This window comes from Triturus cristatus, chromosome 2_1 (genome assembly GCF_964204655.1).
Source record: "Triturus cristatus chromosome 2_1, aTriCri1.1, whole genome shotgun sequence".
Lineage (NCBI taxonomy): Eukaryota > Metazoa > Chordata > Amphibia > Caudata > Salamandridae > Triturus > Triturus cristatus.
Window position 1 is genome coordinate 948,481,202 of NC_140581.1, and position 16,785 is coordinate 948,497,986.

Consider the following 16,785-nt stretch of genomic DNA (forward strand, 5'->3'; position numbering starts at 1 on the left):
AGAACATGTTGGCCCTGTATTGAGTGATGAGGAGGTCTTCTTTAATGTAGCCAAGAGTTGAATCAGAGCCATTAAACTTTCTGAACCATGATTGTTGGTCATGTTGGATAACATTTGATTAAATGTGTTCTCAGAGATGAACTTCCATGGTTTTGCTTGACCAGCGAAAGTATCAGATGGAATTGTTTGTTCTTTATCAGATAGGATTATAGATTTCTTGTTCTCTTGGATATGCAGTTGGCTTTTTAGTATTATGTTTACCAGCTTTTTCAGGAACCGTATTGAAAAAAAGAGTTTCTCAGCTCAACAATGTCTGGTCACAAGCTAGAAATGCAACATTTTATTGTTGAAGCTAGCTAAGGCTCACTGCAACTACTAGCCCTACCCAAAACACCATGGGCCAGAGGATATAATTGGATGATACACACAGTCCAGTGGTAGACCCCATTAACTCACACCAGAAGGTGGGACAGATCCCTCCTCTACATCTAGGGACACAAATCGGCCCCTTACATCCAACAGAGACTTTTCTGCTTGGTGTTTGGCAAGAAGTGAAATCGCTTGGTGGACTAGAAAATGGTACCCAATGGAAATTCCCATCCATCCAGACTGGAAGAAATTCCATCAAGCAATGCAAATGAGACATACAAATAATATATCCATATTTTCTGGCCTTCATGTTTTAGAACAGATATAGCCGTCATGTGACATGTTGCAATATGATCTGTCTTTTCCATTTGTGGCTAGCAAATCCAGATCACCCTCCCATCTGTTATGGCGCTGCTGCTAAAGCTGATGTATTATAGAGGTTTTACAATCAAGCTTGTAATGTGATCCTTAGTCTATCATCTTCCATATGGAATAATATAAGCCCTGCTTATATCATTCACTTCACATTAACCATGGGTGGGGTTTAGTAACATTAATACTGAAGTTTCAAATAAATCATTCAATGTAGCCAAATGCACATAGAAAGTGCCGAGATAAATTCCTATATGACTAATAAATTCAACAAAATAAGACTTAATAGTTCTGTTTTTTTAATTCAATGTGCTTATTGTGATTGCCTTTGAATGAAAGGGTCGAAACTCAACTTTGGCACAAGTTGTATCAGATTCTTTCATGTTAGACCAGATACTTAGGCCACAAAATCCCTACCAAGTTGGAGGTAATAATATTTGCTTCTAGCAGTTAGCATGGAGGAAATATATGCTATCCCCGGTGAAATGTCACATGTTATCCATGTCTTATTACTGTTTATATTTCCACGTTGGCAACTGAGTTACAATCTGGCAATTTTAGAAAATTGTTATAAGAAAATCAAATTTGCTTTTTTTCCATCTATCATTACTAGTGATCTATTCTTGAATTGCAGCTTCTCTTTGAATGAAATTGGATGCAATTCTTGTTACACTAGTAAAGCATCTCTAGTAAAGCTTCCCTGATACATGTGCTTATTTATAAGTACAGCCACACCTAACATCAGGAATATGTGGCTGTGCCTGGCATAGATGTGGTTCTACACAGTTAAAGGTAGGCACTACAGTCCGCTGTCTTGTCCCACTGAGTAGTAAAATATAGTCAGCCTTTCAACATAACTAAAATAAACACAATTTAAGGCAATTTATATGTAATTGAATTTCAGTGTTTGGTGGTAATTCTGAAAGCCTGACACTATTTTATTATATGGGTGCCTGGGAAGTCCCACCTTAAATGCTGATAGTGCAAAGTGAGGATTTCTGGACCTTGATCAGCTAACATTCTTTGGAAATAGATTTGCTGCCCAAGGCCTCACTCCTTCAGCTGCAGATCTACATGTACTACTGTGCTTCCCGAGTTCCATATTCCAGCACAATTTCCTGACCGGGGCAAGCCATAGCTCTTCAGAAAAATGCTTTTGCACATTAATCATGTGGTAGGCAAGGTTGTGCAGGTATGCAGTGGAGAAGAAGAAAGGCTAAGAGGAACACTTTGTCAGATAAGCCCCAAAACTATTTGTATTGTTGTTTACAGTGCATTAGTCATTTTCTGAGAGCAAGAGAGAGACAAAAATAAAGGGGGAAGAAGGACGGGAAAACGATCACTAACAGCAGAGGGAAATTCTCACCTCATTCCTAACAAGAAAGAAGCATGTGTGTGTGTGCTGAATGGATAAGAGAATCCCTAAAAACAAACTGGAAACCGCTGTTTATGCATCAGGTAGACATCAAAAGGAAACCAAGAGGTTTGAAGAAAGATTTTTACATTGGTAGTGACTGATGAGTCTTATGCCAGTAGTATCCAGGTGATGGTTGTACCGAAGCCCATGACAATGTATTTTGTTCTATGAATTACAAGGCTTTCATATCAGTCAGGTGCAGCTCCCCTGCTATGGTAGAGGAATGTCGCCCTCCCTGCTAGCACGGTAAAAAAAAAACAATGAAAACCTGGGTTTATTATCATTTTATTTTGTTCCCGCAGTCTTGGGGGGGTGCCAAGGGAACAACAGACACCCATGGAGAGTGGAATGCACTGTTATCAGTGTGCATGACTGTTTGACCGGCCGCCTCAGGCCAGCCAAACCGCCATGCGCACTGAAGCTCTCTCCAACCCAGCTGCATTGCTCGGTTGGAGACAGCAAAGCGCAGGCTCGCAGTCTCCCTGGGAGTGCAAATCATCAGCACTCAGGCCAATCCTGGGACCCACCGCCTGCAGTGGAGCCACGAGAGGAGTAGAAGACGGTGATGCGGTGGGCTGCAGCTGGCAGGTAAGTTCTTTTTTTATTTTATTTTTTGTTTTTCGTCTCCCCTGCCCCGCCCCTCTCCTTTGACACAGTCCGCTACTTATATCATTTACACATATTGATATCCCTGCCTTTCCTATTTGTGCCGAGCTTATTTAGATGTTATAAACTGATGGGTGTTTAGCACAATGGAACTCACATACTATTACTGTAACAGGTAAATAGAAGACATTTTTATCAACACCACAGTTTCTCAACAGATTATAGCGATGCCTTTGGCAATGCATTGTGCCCTCTAACTACTACATAGGCTAGTCGTTTTATTTGATAAAATAGATGTTTTCCCTGTGGAAGATCAAGCTGGTAAAGACTTATTGACGTCTCCATGAGATTATAACCCACTGCACTTCAATTTCTTAAAAATTGTTTCAAAAAGTAACCCTGACCAAAAACATCAGAAAATAGAAGGGTCGAACTGGAAAACCCTTGACCAGAAACGGACAAAGTTCCTATTTCCCAAACCTGGCTTTCTATGAACAGAGGTTCCCAAGATTCAGACATGAATCTCATTTTTATTATGTAGCAACAATGAACAGTTTTATCTTTAAACAGCTCCACAGCATTATTACCATGGCCCACTGGGACATGAATGATGTACTTTAGTAGAATGTGCTTCACAGGCCTATGAATTTGGATGGAAATTTGTGAGTTGTCTCTCAAGGAGACCAGAAGGGGAGAGCACATGGTAGCATCGACCAAAAGACACAGAAGCAAATAAAACATTCAAACTGAGCACTTTTTGGATCTATGGATTTATCAACATTGGACACATAGGACCAGATTTAGAGCGTGCTGGGTGGGTTACTCCATCACAAATGTGACAGATATCAAGTCCGCCTTATTATAAGTGAACCATATCCTTTGTCCATTGTAATAAGGCAGGAGGGATACCTATCATGTTTCTGCTGGAATAACCTGTCAATTAAACTCTAAATCAGGCTAAGGGAAAATCCAGAGTACTAATTTATTTACTCCTTCCACACCGACCATATTCCGTCTGCCTGACAAAGTAATTTACATCCCTCTTCTAGTAAATATCTCCCATGCTTTTGTAACCCTGCATCTTGATGCATGTATTCCAGTTGCTACATAGTGTCCTCTGCCTTATCACCAGGAGTAGCATTGTGCTATAAATACCACCAAGAAAATATATTAAAAAAATAAAGTTGCAGTGCAAAAGCAATTGTTGAAAATCAAGAGAAGAGGAAAACTAGAAGACACATTAGCCTATCGGATGGGGCTGCTAGAAATCATTCAAGCCACTCTCAGATTGCCTGGTCAGGGAAAGCAAATTAAGGGCCTTCCAGAAACTGATGCAACTTGAAGGTGACAATTTAAATTGAGCCTAATTCTAGGCATCAACTGATTACAAATTAAACACTGTGTGGGGATACAACAGTGACAAACTATAAAAACAGATCAAAATTAAGATTTTCAAATATCTTTAGTATAGAATTAAAGATAACTGAAATTAATGCAAGCTACATCAGGAATTTTGTGTCACTCAAAATTGAGATTAGAATACTGATTCTTTAAGTAGGCAACTGTGTAGTTGAGTGTGAACACCTCCAGGCCTTTTCTTTCTCCTCACACAAACACAAAAACAGGTTAAAACATGCTTCATAAAACCGTACAAGGAACCAGGAATGAAAAAGGCATTGGATCTGTCATCACATGTGTTTCTATGCTGCAGTTCTCAAGAAGAACATGGCGGTAATTACCAGGAAGAAACTGCCATTGTTGAAAGCAGATGGAGTGGCAGAAACAAATGACACAGGGAAGGCCATTTCACACACCAATTGCTTTCTCCTATACTTAGATCTCTTTCCTCTGGTGGCCCCGTCTTCCAGCTTCGTGCATCACAAAATGCATTCTTCCCTGTTTTAGACCTGATGGCTGAGTAAATTGTGTATGCAGAAAACATGGGAAATTAAATAAACTACAATGGCAAACGGAGAGCAACAATTTGTTAACTTTAACCACAATGTTTGTATTCCTCGTTATAAATATATAATGATGTTCTTAGATTGTGTTTACCATATATTCAAAAACTTATTGATTCTCCTTGCTCGCCTGTTTGCTACAACCACAGGCTGTCAGTACACATACAGTGACGATGAGTTATAGTGTCCCTTGACTCAAAAGGATTAAGTAAGCACACAGATTCCTACCTTAAAGCAGCCGCGGTCTGTGCAGGTACGAGCGGTGGGGCGGGGGGAGGGATTTCGACGGACGATGAAGATGGAAAATTAAATAAATAAATAATGTTCCCTGATCATCGTCTGTCGAAATCACCTCTCACCCGGCCCCACTGCCCCACCACTCTTACCTGCACAGGCCACGGCTGCCTCAAAGGTAATGATGCCAGCTAATGTGAGGCAAATATTTTGGGAGCAACTTCAGTGTACTCATTTGGTGAGTTGTCTTGTGAGTTACTAACAAAGGTGTGTGGGCCTAAATACATCGTGGCCTGGAGTGGAAAGTAGCGTTAATAAAAAAGGCGGTCATGGCGCCCTCCTAGAATCTTCGTAAATGGCTCAGTCACGGGTTACCTTCACATTATCCTTCAAAAAATACTAAATAAGCTGATTATACATCGATATATTGCTTAAATCCACAAGTTATTAGAGCAGGTTTTGGAACGAAAACACTGTGAATGAACTATGATATCATTATAACAAAATATTTTATTGCTGTATTGATGTCGCGTGTGATTTTATCACCGTGAGGAAGGGCCGGATCCACACTGGACTATGTCACTGTACTTCGATTTTATTTTCAAATAACAACAAGCATTTGCAATGCAATAGGTCTCGCATTTGCAAGATTTTGAGCTATTTGCATTGTAAATGCCAGTGCCTTTTGTTTATGGGTTTTAAAAAAACCTGCAATAAAAAAGGCATTGTCATTTACAATGCCGATCGCTCAAAATTTCGCAAATGCGAGACCTATTGCATTGCAAACGCTTGCTGTTGTTATTTGTTCCAATAATAAGAGTTTTCTATAAGAGCTCTACGTATGAAAGGGTGAAAAACCCCTTTGACGGTTACTATTAAAAAAAAGTTCATCAGAGGATGAAGTGAAACATGGCTGGGGCAAGGGGGCAGTGGTAGTAGACTGCTCTCCATTGGGTGGAAACCATGCTGAGAAGGGGAACTGAGTAAATGCAGGTACATTTCATGACCTGTATCCGAAGATCTTAAGCGACCCCTTTATTGGCTGAGAAGAACTGTTCACACGGAGGAAGAATGCATTCCATTACAAAATGAAGGCACGTGCACCAAAAGATTTTTCACCTACAGCGAAGTGCAGTCGACTGGACCGGCGCCCTGCCGTGTCCCTCCTGATAACATTCTCGGTCCGCAGGTAGATTTACGGATAAAGTACTAGGGACTTGTGAAAAACATTGCTTCGGCTCTGCCTTGCATAGTTGACTCCATCTCATGTTTTAAGAACAGGGTGAGTCAACTTTCTGAACTGGGGCCCACAGGCAATTTAGACCCTTTTCCTGAGAGTAGCGTGCCTTCTTGAGGTATTTGCTTCAAGCCCTCTGGGTGTCATAGAGTCACAAAGTGCTGCCTCCTGGAAGGTGATGTCATGTTGAAAGGAACTTTATGAGCCTGATCACCTAGGGAACTGTCTGATAAGCAACTGCATATAAAAGGGAATTGGTCAAAATTATTGGAAGAAACTAGCCACTGGTACTGGGAATTTCCCTACGTCTAGTAATTCAAGTTATTTTTAAGCTCCAGAAATCCTCTATCGTGGACCCAGTACATGTCAGCCAAAGTCATCAAACCAGTATCATGCGGAGGTCAAATTAGGTACCGGTTTACAGAGGTAGAATTCTAGACACCACCCCTTTAGAAGCCGCCTCGCTCAAACAGGGCCCTCATTTTCAGCGTTTTAACGCACTAAATGAGAATGACGGCCCTGTCACCAAGCACCACTGGCGGATGATGCCAAAAATAACAGAAGTAGGTACATTAAGGCGCATGACGTGTCCTCGCTCCTTAATGTAACTACTTATGTAATTATTGTATGTGTGCCCTCGATAGGCTGCTGCTGCCTCACAGTTTGTGATCTGGAAGACGGCTGGTGTCGAAAGAGGAGGGCTTGAGCCTGCCTAAGGCAGGAAGACAGACCGAGGAAAGCAGCCAGCTGAGCTCGGCCTCAGAGGGCAGTGTGCACACTGAGGGCACTTTGCAACAAGACACATTGAGGCGCTACCTCATCTGGTAAAATGCCATACAGGGTGCAAATCAGCCCAAAAATCTGTTACCCGGCAGGTGAGTTTTGTCCCGCACAAATGGGAAAAAGACCACCCATTTGTGCGGGATATAGCACAATCTGGCAACTCTGACGCTGATCCCGTTCTGATGCCTGTGATCCTGTGATTAGTGCGGGGAGGAGGGATCAGGCAGACCAGGGCAACAAAGAGGATCTGACATAATGGCTGGAGCGGGCGACTTTGATGCAGGGGAACCTAGTTCGAGCCAGCGCTCTGATATCTTTGGAGTGCCGGTACAAAAGTAAAAAATGCTTGGTTTTTTTGTTATGCTGCTTAGTAACATGCTTGTGCAGAGCGTGCTTGTGAATTTGTTGCTATGCACTTGTACTGTAATTGTCGCATTCGTAAGAAGAGACAGGCTGCCAGCATGCATGCTGTTTGGTAAACGCTGGCACCTTATTGTAGTGGCAGTGAAAAGGGTGCAACACTGAGGGTGGGTTAACGGAAGAGTGCTGAATAGTCTCTGGTTACAAACAGAAAGCAGACGCATAGCTATAAAGATTGCTATCGCTCTCTACAGAACATATGGGTCTTGTTTGGGAATGTAAATTCACGAAGACAGAGTTAAGGCGTATTGGGGGCATGCGAAAGTCTGCGTGTCTTCCTTCTTTTCTATGTCTATATCATGAGCACCAGTTAAGGACACCCTTCACGGATAGATTACGTGATTTGTCAAGAATCACAGCAGAGGTTGGGACTTGAACCTGGTTCCCAAGCTACGAAGTCAGTGTAAATGTGTAAACGGGCCTATAAAAATGTGAACAGTTAAGGGGGGGGGGGGGGGGCAGTGGTTTGCACAAACAATGAGTAATAAGGCACCTGGAAATATACCTCAGAGGACAAGTCTCCTGCAATGAAGCTCAAACCGACCAACAATACACAGCCAGCGCTTCGAGTCCCTGCGGTGTTGTGGCCTAGCTCAAAATATCAGCAACAAGCCCTTGCAAGAGGCGGACCCTCGACTCGTGAGAGAGGCCGTTATTAAACAAGAAAATAACTAAATGCTCGTGAAGAAACAACACTAGCATCGTATATACAAGAGAGAGATCGCGTTGGGTCAAGTTTGCGCTATATAAAACTCCGGGAACAAAAATGCGCTTTTTAAACCCAAAGTAGATCCACAGCCTATGTACAAGAACGTCAAACCCACACATCCACAGCCAGGACCGGAGGATGTCAAGACCACGGCAGAGCATTGGCCTCTATGCAAGCACTTCAACCCTACAGGCCATCCGCAGCCTGGGCACAGGCACTTCAAGCCAACCGGGACTCGGGCACCCTAACCAGACAGCACTAAGCATAAACAGTAGACGGGCACATTGAGCTAAGAGTGAAAGACTGATGACTGCGAACAGGCGGGTCAATGTGCAAGAAAACATGCCCAGAGACAGAGATTTCAAACCTACTGGGATAAACCTAGATTAGCCAAACGCTCCAAACCCACACGAAAATCAGAGGTACGGACAGGCACCTTCGGTTTGCAAGAAACCCACTAACTATGGAATAGCCCATCCAGCCCATCAGATGCACCTGAGGTGAAAACCACAGACAAAACTGAAGGCAAGTGCCTGAACGTCCCCAAGAAATACACACGCAGGCAGGAACTTCTGATGACAAGAGTAAACACTGTCAGGTGGTTATGTAAAGCACTCCAATACCTACGGGTGGAGTTCGCGCTGAATAAAACTGCAAATATCAACAACAACAAGCGCGCACTGAAGCTGACGGAGTGGGAGGGGGAGTGGGGGCGGGCACGCAGGCTGCCAAATGGTGCGATGAATAGTGAAAGCAAACAAGTGGTTGCAGGACTCCAAATGGTGCGCGCGCCCGGACGGGTCACATGCACTGTAGTTGGAGGCCTGCAAAGCCACTGTTTGCACTTCCAAAACGCGCTTACTATAAGTCTCGCCAGAGCCAGCGCTAAAGCGCTGGTCAGGCGAGACCTAAAAAGTGTGTTTCTTTCCCAGATTTGTATCGCATTTAATGCATGTACTGCAATTTTGAAGTGCTATTGCTGTTCCGTTAGATGTGAGCCTTAAAGCAGCCTGCAGCTGGGTGTCTTCTATGGAGTCATAGGCCCAAGTGGTAGGCGAGTGCCTGTACCATGGAAGAGGACTTTTAAGATATGATAAATCCGGAGGCACAAGGTCTATAATGATATTAGAACATCCCTCCCACTGGGGGTAGAATATTCGTAATTAAACATGCAAAAACTGACAGATGAGTATAGGAATGTTGGGGCAGAAGGTCTATACCAGTCATTATTGGCCCGGGCCTATCTCTCTCAGTTGTCTTTAATGGATCACACAAATTTCCAAAGTTTTAATGTAATAAATTAACCTATGTAATATCACACAGCAGCAGATGCATCTCAGTAATACTCACTGAGGCCTTCCTTTTTGATGAGAATACTTTCGCTTCCATGATACTGTTCCTTTGAGCCAGGACTAAACATGTAAAAAGTCCTACAACATTAACAATACGAAATCTAATAATTTACCTAAAGATGCGGTTAAGCCTCGTAATCTACTTTGGAACGTACCTCATATTCTTGTGAAAACTTCAGGTTGTCATTGGCTTTCAGTCGCTCAATGTGATCAGCAAGTTCCAAGATGGGTATTGGCGGATGACTAGCCATGCCTAAGGAAGGAGAGACAAAAGAGTCGAAGGGCCATGAGAATGACAACCATCACGTCAGCTTTTGAAAGCACATTAGTAAGAGCCACAAAAAATGCATAAGTAGTAAAGATGTCGTATGCAAAGAAAGCAGGCAGATAGTTTGGTTACTCAAAGCAGGGCATGCTTTAGAAAGATGAGCTCTGAAGCCATGTGAAAAGCTGTCAAGCATATCCCCAAAGCCAACATTCCTGGTGTAAAAGAAAAGAGTTATTGAACCATGAGTCAATGAAGTTAGCTAGACAGGGGAAAATGAGAGAGTTAGGCCTGATGTTGACTTTTGCTTTGAGTAATGGCTGTTAGGGTATGTCATCATTCATTTCAAACTCATCCTCCTCCTGCACTGTATGAAATGGCAGTTGTGATGGAAAGTGACTTCAGACAGTAGAAACTGAAAGAGGCCTGAAAGGGAGAGGAGCGTCTTGGCAGGAAACAGAAAGTGACTAATGCGTAATCAAGGAAACTAACTTGAGGAATGAAGGTTAACAGGGTAACCGGAGGCACCTGAACCTGCAAAGGAAATGGTGGCAGACATGAAAAAACTTGGCTAGGTTATGAAAATAAATGAATGGAATCTTGGCACGAAAGATCACAATGCGTCACAGGCAGAGCCGCTTTGATGAACAGCACTTGAATGGTGAAGCGTCAAAAGAATCACTGCAGGTGAATTAAGCTTCTTCTGACAGTTAGACCTTCACATGCGGTCATGGACAACAAGAACACATGACACACTATTCGCGAACAACAGTCACTGGACACATGGATGGACAGTGGTGGAATGGCGCTCCAAAAATGTTTTCACTTGTAGCAGATTGTAGGGGCTGGGGTTGTGGCAAGGAAAGACAGAACAATACAACTCAATACCTTACTACATCTCAAATGTTTGAGATACTTAAAACGCCGGTCCCTCTTTTTGAACCCAAAGAGCACCTTCAATCTACTTCAGGTGTAAACATCTTTGTCGACGGACGAATATATGAAGAAGAAAGTGGGTGCAAAGCGTAAGGGGCTAACTAGATGCATTCTGCCCACTATAAGTTGAACTTTTTTTTTCTTTAGTCACTAATTGAATTTGTTCCCCCATCATGAGTAGTTTTACAATTTAATTCCCTTTAATAACCTTTTAGAGCAAATAATAGAAGCCAATTTGCTTGACTCCTCTTTGGCAGCAGAAAAACTATAGCTGGCTACTGCATTTGTAACTAGCAAGCCCCAGGGAACTGAGAACTTTCAAAAGAAAATAATGAGGAATGAGGGGGCACAAGCTGGAAACCACGGCACACCAATCTTCTTTGGTCACCAGCAATTTTAGCAGCATGCCCTAGTCATCGAGCACTAATTTATGCTTGTTCTCAAATAGCTTATCACAACCACCATTATGTGGGGTTGTTACTATGGCTCGAAATGCAGTACTGTGTCACATAATAATCAGACTGTTGGACTAGCACCTATATCTGTTTTTTTTTTGTTTGTTTCAATATTATTTCAAGGGTCCACCTGGATTGCCTTTTACATATACGGAGAAGGTGGATTTTTTACTTTCTTGAGGGTCAATTTTTTTTATTTCAGAGCTTAATGGGGTTATCATTCACATATTTTCAAAATTACTTCCACTATTTTTGTTTTCCTGCAGTAATCAGTATGTACTGCCAGTCAAAAGTAATTTTTTGCCAAATACCTTTTGGGGAGTAATGGCGTTTGTCACACATGAAATCTAGAGCCACTTTGTCTTTTGAAACATGAGCGAAATAGCTGGACGACCCCCACAAATAAAGTGGTTTGTTCCAGATCAAGTGCTCCAAAGGAAATAGTGTGTGAGTGGATCATCACAAACTGCTCAATGGTCATACATGAAGGTGGGCATATACATCTAATGCAAAGCGTCAACAAGGAGAAAAAGAGAGACAAAGATGTTTAGACCTTTTCGAGCGAACCGTGGGAGCGAGCTATTATCGTACAAGGACTGAGTGGTTTGGCTAGACAAGGAGGACACAGAGCCAACCAGACAGGCGTAGGGAAGTGAATGACTGCTCAAAGCTGCAAAAAGCAAAGGCCATTTGAAGGCGGAAAATGTAAATTAGTAGCTGCAGTAGGAACCCAATAACCACACTGCAAGAGATGTATTTGCACACGCGCACACACACGCTAAGACAAGAGACACATGACACAAAGTTGTGTAGCTCAGAGGCACCAAAATTATCTTGCAATATGCATGCCTAGACAACAATGTATGGCTTGTCACTTGGAACTCGATGTGTTGTAGCACTCTGGATCATTTACTAGCCATTAGGTAACCTGCGATTTATATGCAAAGCGCCACACTTACAGATCCCTCACACATGAACCCTTTTAAACTGAGAGGTGGGATTCGGTAATGTTGATTTGCAACACATTAACAACGATTTCTCTTCCTGGAAATTGACCAGTGTAAGATCATTGCCTCAGCGAGCTGGAATCCTAATAGCAGTTGTTAGTTCAAATAAATATTCTGAAAAAACGATTTAACCACTGGGCATTGTAGGTGATCAATGCAGAGACTGCATGACGGAAACTGGGGGGCATAGAACATGCACCAATAATATGATTACACTGCACCAAATCTGCACTTCACCAAAAGGTCTATTGATGCCAGCGAAATGTACCACATAAAAAGCCCTGTCTTCCCTTATTTGTGTCAGCACCTTTTCATCTCTACTGCTAACATTTAAGTTGACAATCGCCTCTCTGCACTTTCCTTCTTGACTGACAAGCTACCCGTTTCCTCCGGAATGGATTGATATCATTTTGGAAATATATGCCCTGGCAGTCATGGAACTGCACAGACTCAGACTTTCTAAACAGTCAGGCAATGTCAAACCGTTCTTAAGCGAAAGAAAACACTAAATACGAAAATCGTTTAAAGAGTGTAAACTCTGCACTTAGTTGAGTGACACCCGGGCACTTTAATGAATGCAAAGCACTACTTTTCTTGATAATGCGGTTCATCTCTTTGAGCCGACAGGGGTTCAGGAGAGACACATCTGCGGCTGACCCTTTAGTGCCCAGAGACGCCCACCAGAACAGATGACCCTTTTAGCATCACTAAGCTGTACCTATGGCTCCCACTGTATGGCAGCAGTAGTTATCTTTTCTGACAGGCTTCTAATGGGGTCTACTCATTCCAGTTTCCTCGACTCTGCCAAATGTTAAATGTAGTTTTCACTATGGCAGCAACTCTTACATGGGCATCCAAATAAATGCAAACGTCCAATGCAGTAATACAAAATAATAAAATATGCTTTTATTTAGTTAAAGTACAGTTTTCGACTACTGTTTATGGTGAAAAACAATTCCTGCAATCCAGCTGCCTTTAAACTACTGGATGTATGGAAGCAAACATGAAGCATAGTTTGTTCAATAATGTTATCTTGTTTTTCACACACATGGCTGGCACAGTGTAGCGGTAGAAATAACGTGCTAGTCTTATGCAAATAATATTCCTATGGAATAATACATTCTCATCCCAAATATAAGTGATATGGCTATTGTGGTATTGTACCGCTATATCGTGGTCTGAGCACCAACCTACATAAATACTGCATCCACTGCATTCTATACCACTGCATCCTCAAAATAAGTAATTGCGGAGTCAAGAATAGGAAAGACATACCTAATTGACAATGTTGTGTTAAGAAAATTAGTCAATGATATATTTTTGTAAGTCATTATTTTAAGCACAGTACTGTGTCAAAATGATTGGATATCTGAAGTCTCTAGGGTATCTGGAGATATGCGGACCGCTTTATTTCTTTATTCCATAGCTGTTGTGGACAATGCAGCTTCTTAAGCAAGAATGAGATTACGGAATACAGATTAAAGTGCATATTTCATCTTGCTATAGCATGTATTTACTCTAGTCTATACAGACACAGTTTATATGTTGTACTCCACTCTGTAATTAGAATAACTTGTATTCATTACTGTATTGCACATAGATGCACAAGATGTATTTGTATTTTGTTGAATACTTGATTTATTTAGAAGAAAACTCAAAAAAATGGATGATATAAAAATGTATTGTATTGAGTCTGTTTTACTCATTCTAAATATACGCAGACTGTCTTCGAATCCTATTTAAAAATACATGTCCATGGTCACAATGGGATTTAGGGGTATTTGCGACCTTGTTTACAGCCTTGTGGTAAATTAAAATCCATTGATTTCTAGATGAAGTGCTGAATCTGGTGAACTGTCTCTGGTGCACATAAAGCACCAGCGCTATCTATCTTCAGACGGCGTTCCCTCATTTGCATGGGGGCGTGGCCCCATGCAGATGAGGGGATCCCTTTGCCTCTGCAACTGCGCCGTATTATAAGATGCGGGTGCAGAGCCAGAGACGCTGTCAGGAGTCGCACTCACAGTGCTCCACGTAAAAGGTGGCGCACTATCAGTGCGCCCCCTGATTGCAGCCGTCTGAAGGGGGAAAGGGTGTTCCATGGACCCCCCAGACATCCCCCTGCAGGCGGACGCAGTCACTCACTGCACCGACCTGCAAAGAGATCTCTAATCCCTTTTAAAAGTGTGGGTGGGTTGCCGCCTGCACAGTGAAAGATGGAGAGGCTTCAAAGCAGCTGATCCATTTTACACCTGAATGTGCAACCCCTAGGGCAGTGCAAGTTCACAGCTGCCCTGAGGGCAGCGCATTCCTTGTAATAGGGCGCACTTTCCCTGTTTGCGCCCAGCACACCTGTGCCAGGTGCAAACAGGGAAAGTGCACCCTTTACATAATAGGGCCCCAGATATGTACGTGGTGGAGAAATTTGCACCTGGTATGATCCTCTGGATTTTGTACTTCCTCCAGAAATCAGAGGCTTCTTCAATATTTAGTTAGATCTCAGTGCAGCCATAATCCTCACACCGTAGCTTTTGAATTGTAGTGCAATATGTCATTGCTGTAAAGTTCTAAGATGGTTTTCGTGTAGAAGGCTATGGATCAGATGTACAAAACATTTGTTTTTTTGCAAATGGCCCGACCTGCAGAATTGGGCTGTTTGGGACCGAAAACATTGTTTTTTTATAGGTACAAACAGCAAACTGAGAATCTAGTGAATCACTGTTTGAGTTTGACCAAAAACAGAATCACTATTTGGAAAGGGTTTGTTCAGGGTGTCCCTTCCGAATAGGGAATCTGAATGGTATGTACTAATATAGTCGCAAGCATTCAAACTTTACCACCAACTCAAAGTTGGTGGTTATTCACAAATGGGAAGGGGTCCGTTCCCATGCTATTCCCTTTGAAAATGCTAAAATAAATATGTTTTAAGAGCAGGCAGTGGTCTCATGGAAATGTTTACATTTTTTAAGCACATCCTCTTTTACTTTGAGAAACACAGGTGGCATTTAAAAACACAACAGACATGCAGGTCTGCTGACCTCATTAGGCCACCATCCCTGTGATGGAAACGAATCCTAGTAGGTCACAAATTGAGACCTACTCTATTAATATTCATGAGGTAGGTGTATTTGTGACCCACAACAAATCGCTAATTAGAAAATTAGGGCCAAATATAACTTACGTACATGAGTAACAGCCATTACCAAATAGCAATTCGCAAAAAATCACCATTTGAAAACCGCTATTACTAATGTTAGTACATCCGACACAAGCGTGATGTTACAGCTAAAGTGTAACAAATAAATGATGTACACGTTTTTTGGTGGGGGACTAGTACTGCCCCATTCTTTACAGAAATATTTTATGCAAATATTGCTTTCCAAATCTTAACAAGCAGATGCTTGGACAGAGTCCATATGGCGGATTAAAACTCATATTCCAATTACATGCCATTTGCAAACATGACTAGTCTTACATATCTTTTATACTGGAAAAAATGCTGAAACATTAGAATTTTTCTTTAATCCAGGCTTAGAATTTAGGATGTAGGTATTTTGGAAAACTAACAGCAATTCTCTTTCGAACAGAATCAAATATTTGAAAGCTTTTTTTTTTTTTGCTTCGAAGCAGTAACAAGAAAGACCAAAAGAGCCAAGAAAAGGCTTGAACATAGGCTGGCATGCTTACCTGGAGTTTGAAAATTAAGGCGTCGAAGCTCGACTGGGTCGGTGGGGTGGTGAGATGGAATCTCCTTGCTGTTGGGAATGCTGCTTTTTCTGGAGTCAGTCTCTGCTCTCTTCCTGCATGAAACAAGTCAAGAGGTTTTTGAATCTGTACATTCAAAAACGCTGGCATCGATGTCATTACGCTCACCTAACATAAAATATTCTATCAGAACGTACATTCGAGAATTCAGACCAGGGCCAGACTGGCCGTAGCGGGCCCTGGGCAATCCCCCGGTGCGCCGCACGGGTGGGGGCCGGTTTTGGGCCCCTGGGGGCCGTGTTTGTTACAGGGCCGTTTTTGCCGCCTAGCTGCAAAATCGGCCGAAAACCGGCCCTTTCAAAGAGCTCGGAAGCCCCCCTCCTCCCGGGGGAGGGGGGGGGGGGGCGCCGAGCACTTTGCCAGGGTCGGTTGTGGTTCCCAGTCCGGCCCTGATTCAGACATCTAATTATTATAAAATGTTTCACATTGGACTGTAGGACTAAATGTTACACGTACCGGCGCTACCATGGTCTCGTGCAATTAGATAAAGCATCAATGTACATGTAGACGTACTGTCTAAATGCAGTTTGTGTGATATTGTGCCAATCTTGTGATGCAAATAAATGGGCAGCTTTGTTCTGTTTAATGGAACACGTTTTCCAAGGCTACTTGTTTTCTGGTTAATCCAGGATGGGAAGGAGCAGGTTATCAAAAGTGACATTTGCATCAGAACGTCCTGTTGAAGGGACCGAAATAGGACACGCAGGAAGTAAAATAAAGGCTAATAATAATAATAATCCGGCTGATACCGCAATTGAAAATGAAAGTAAGAATTATAATAATATATGCAATGTCAATATTAAGAATAATAAAATGTACATGAAGGGGCCGATTCACAGAACTAATCTGAGACAAAATCCTAAACTTACTACTTTTGGTATTCACAGTAGGCATTCA

General features: G+C 42.3%; 1 protein-coding gene across 22 annotated transcripts in view; it reads right to left on the reverse strand.

The window, feature by feature from the left end:
* The window catches only part of PTPRD (protein tyrosine phosphatase receptor type D), a 3,784,543-nt gene that overhangs the window by 172,379 nt on the left and 3,595,379 nt on the right, over positions 1–16,785 (reverse strand). For 15 of the 22 annotated variants that reach the window (XM_085633482.1, XM_085633637.1, XM_085633583.1 and 12 more), the window contains 3 exons: positions 15,811–15,923; positions 10,218–10,259; positions 9,616–9,713 (listed from right to left, as the gene is read on the reverse strand). In XM_085633482.1, coding sequence (XP_085489608.1) covers positions 9,616–9,713; positions 10,218–10,259; positions 15,811–15,923 — 253 coding nt within the window. The remainder of the gene's footprint in view (positions 1–9,615; positions 9,714–10,217; positions 10,260–15,810; positions 15,924–16,785) is intronic. The other 7 variants (XM_085633629.1, XM_085633575.1, XM_085633567.1 and 4 more) reach the window with 1 other exon arrangement.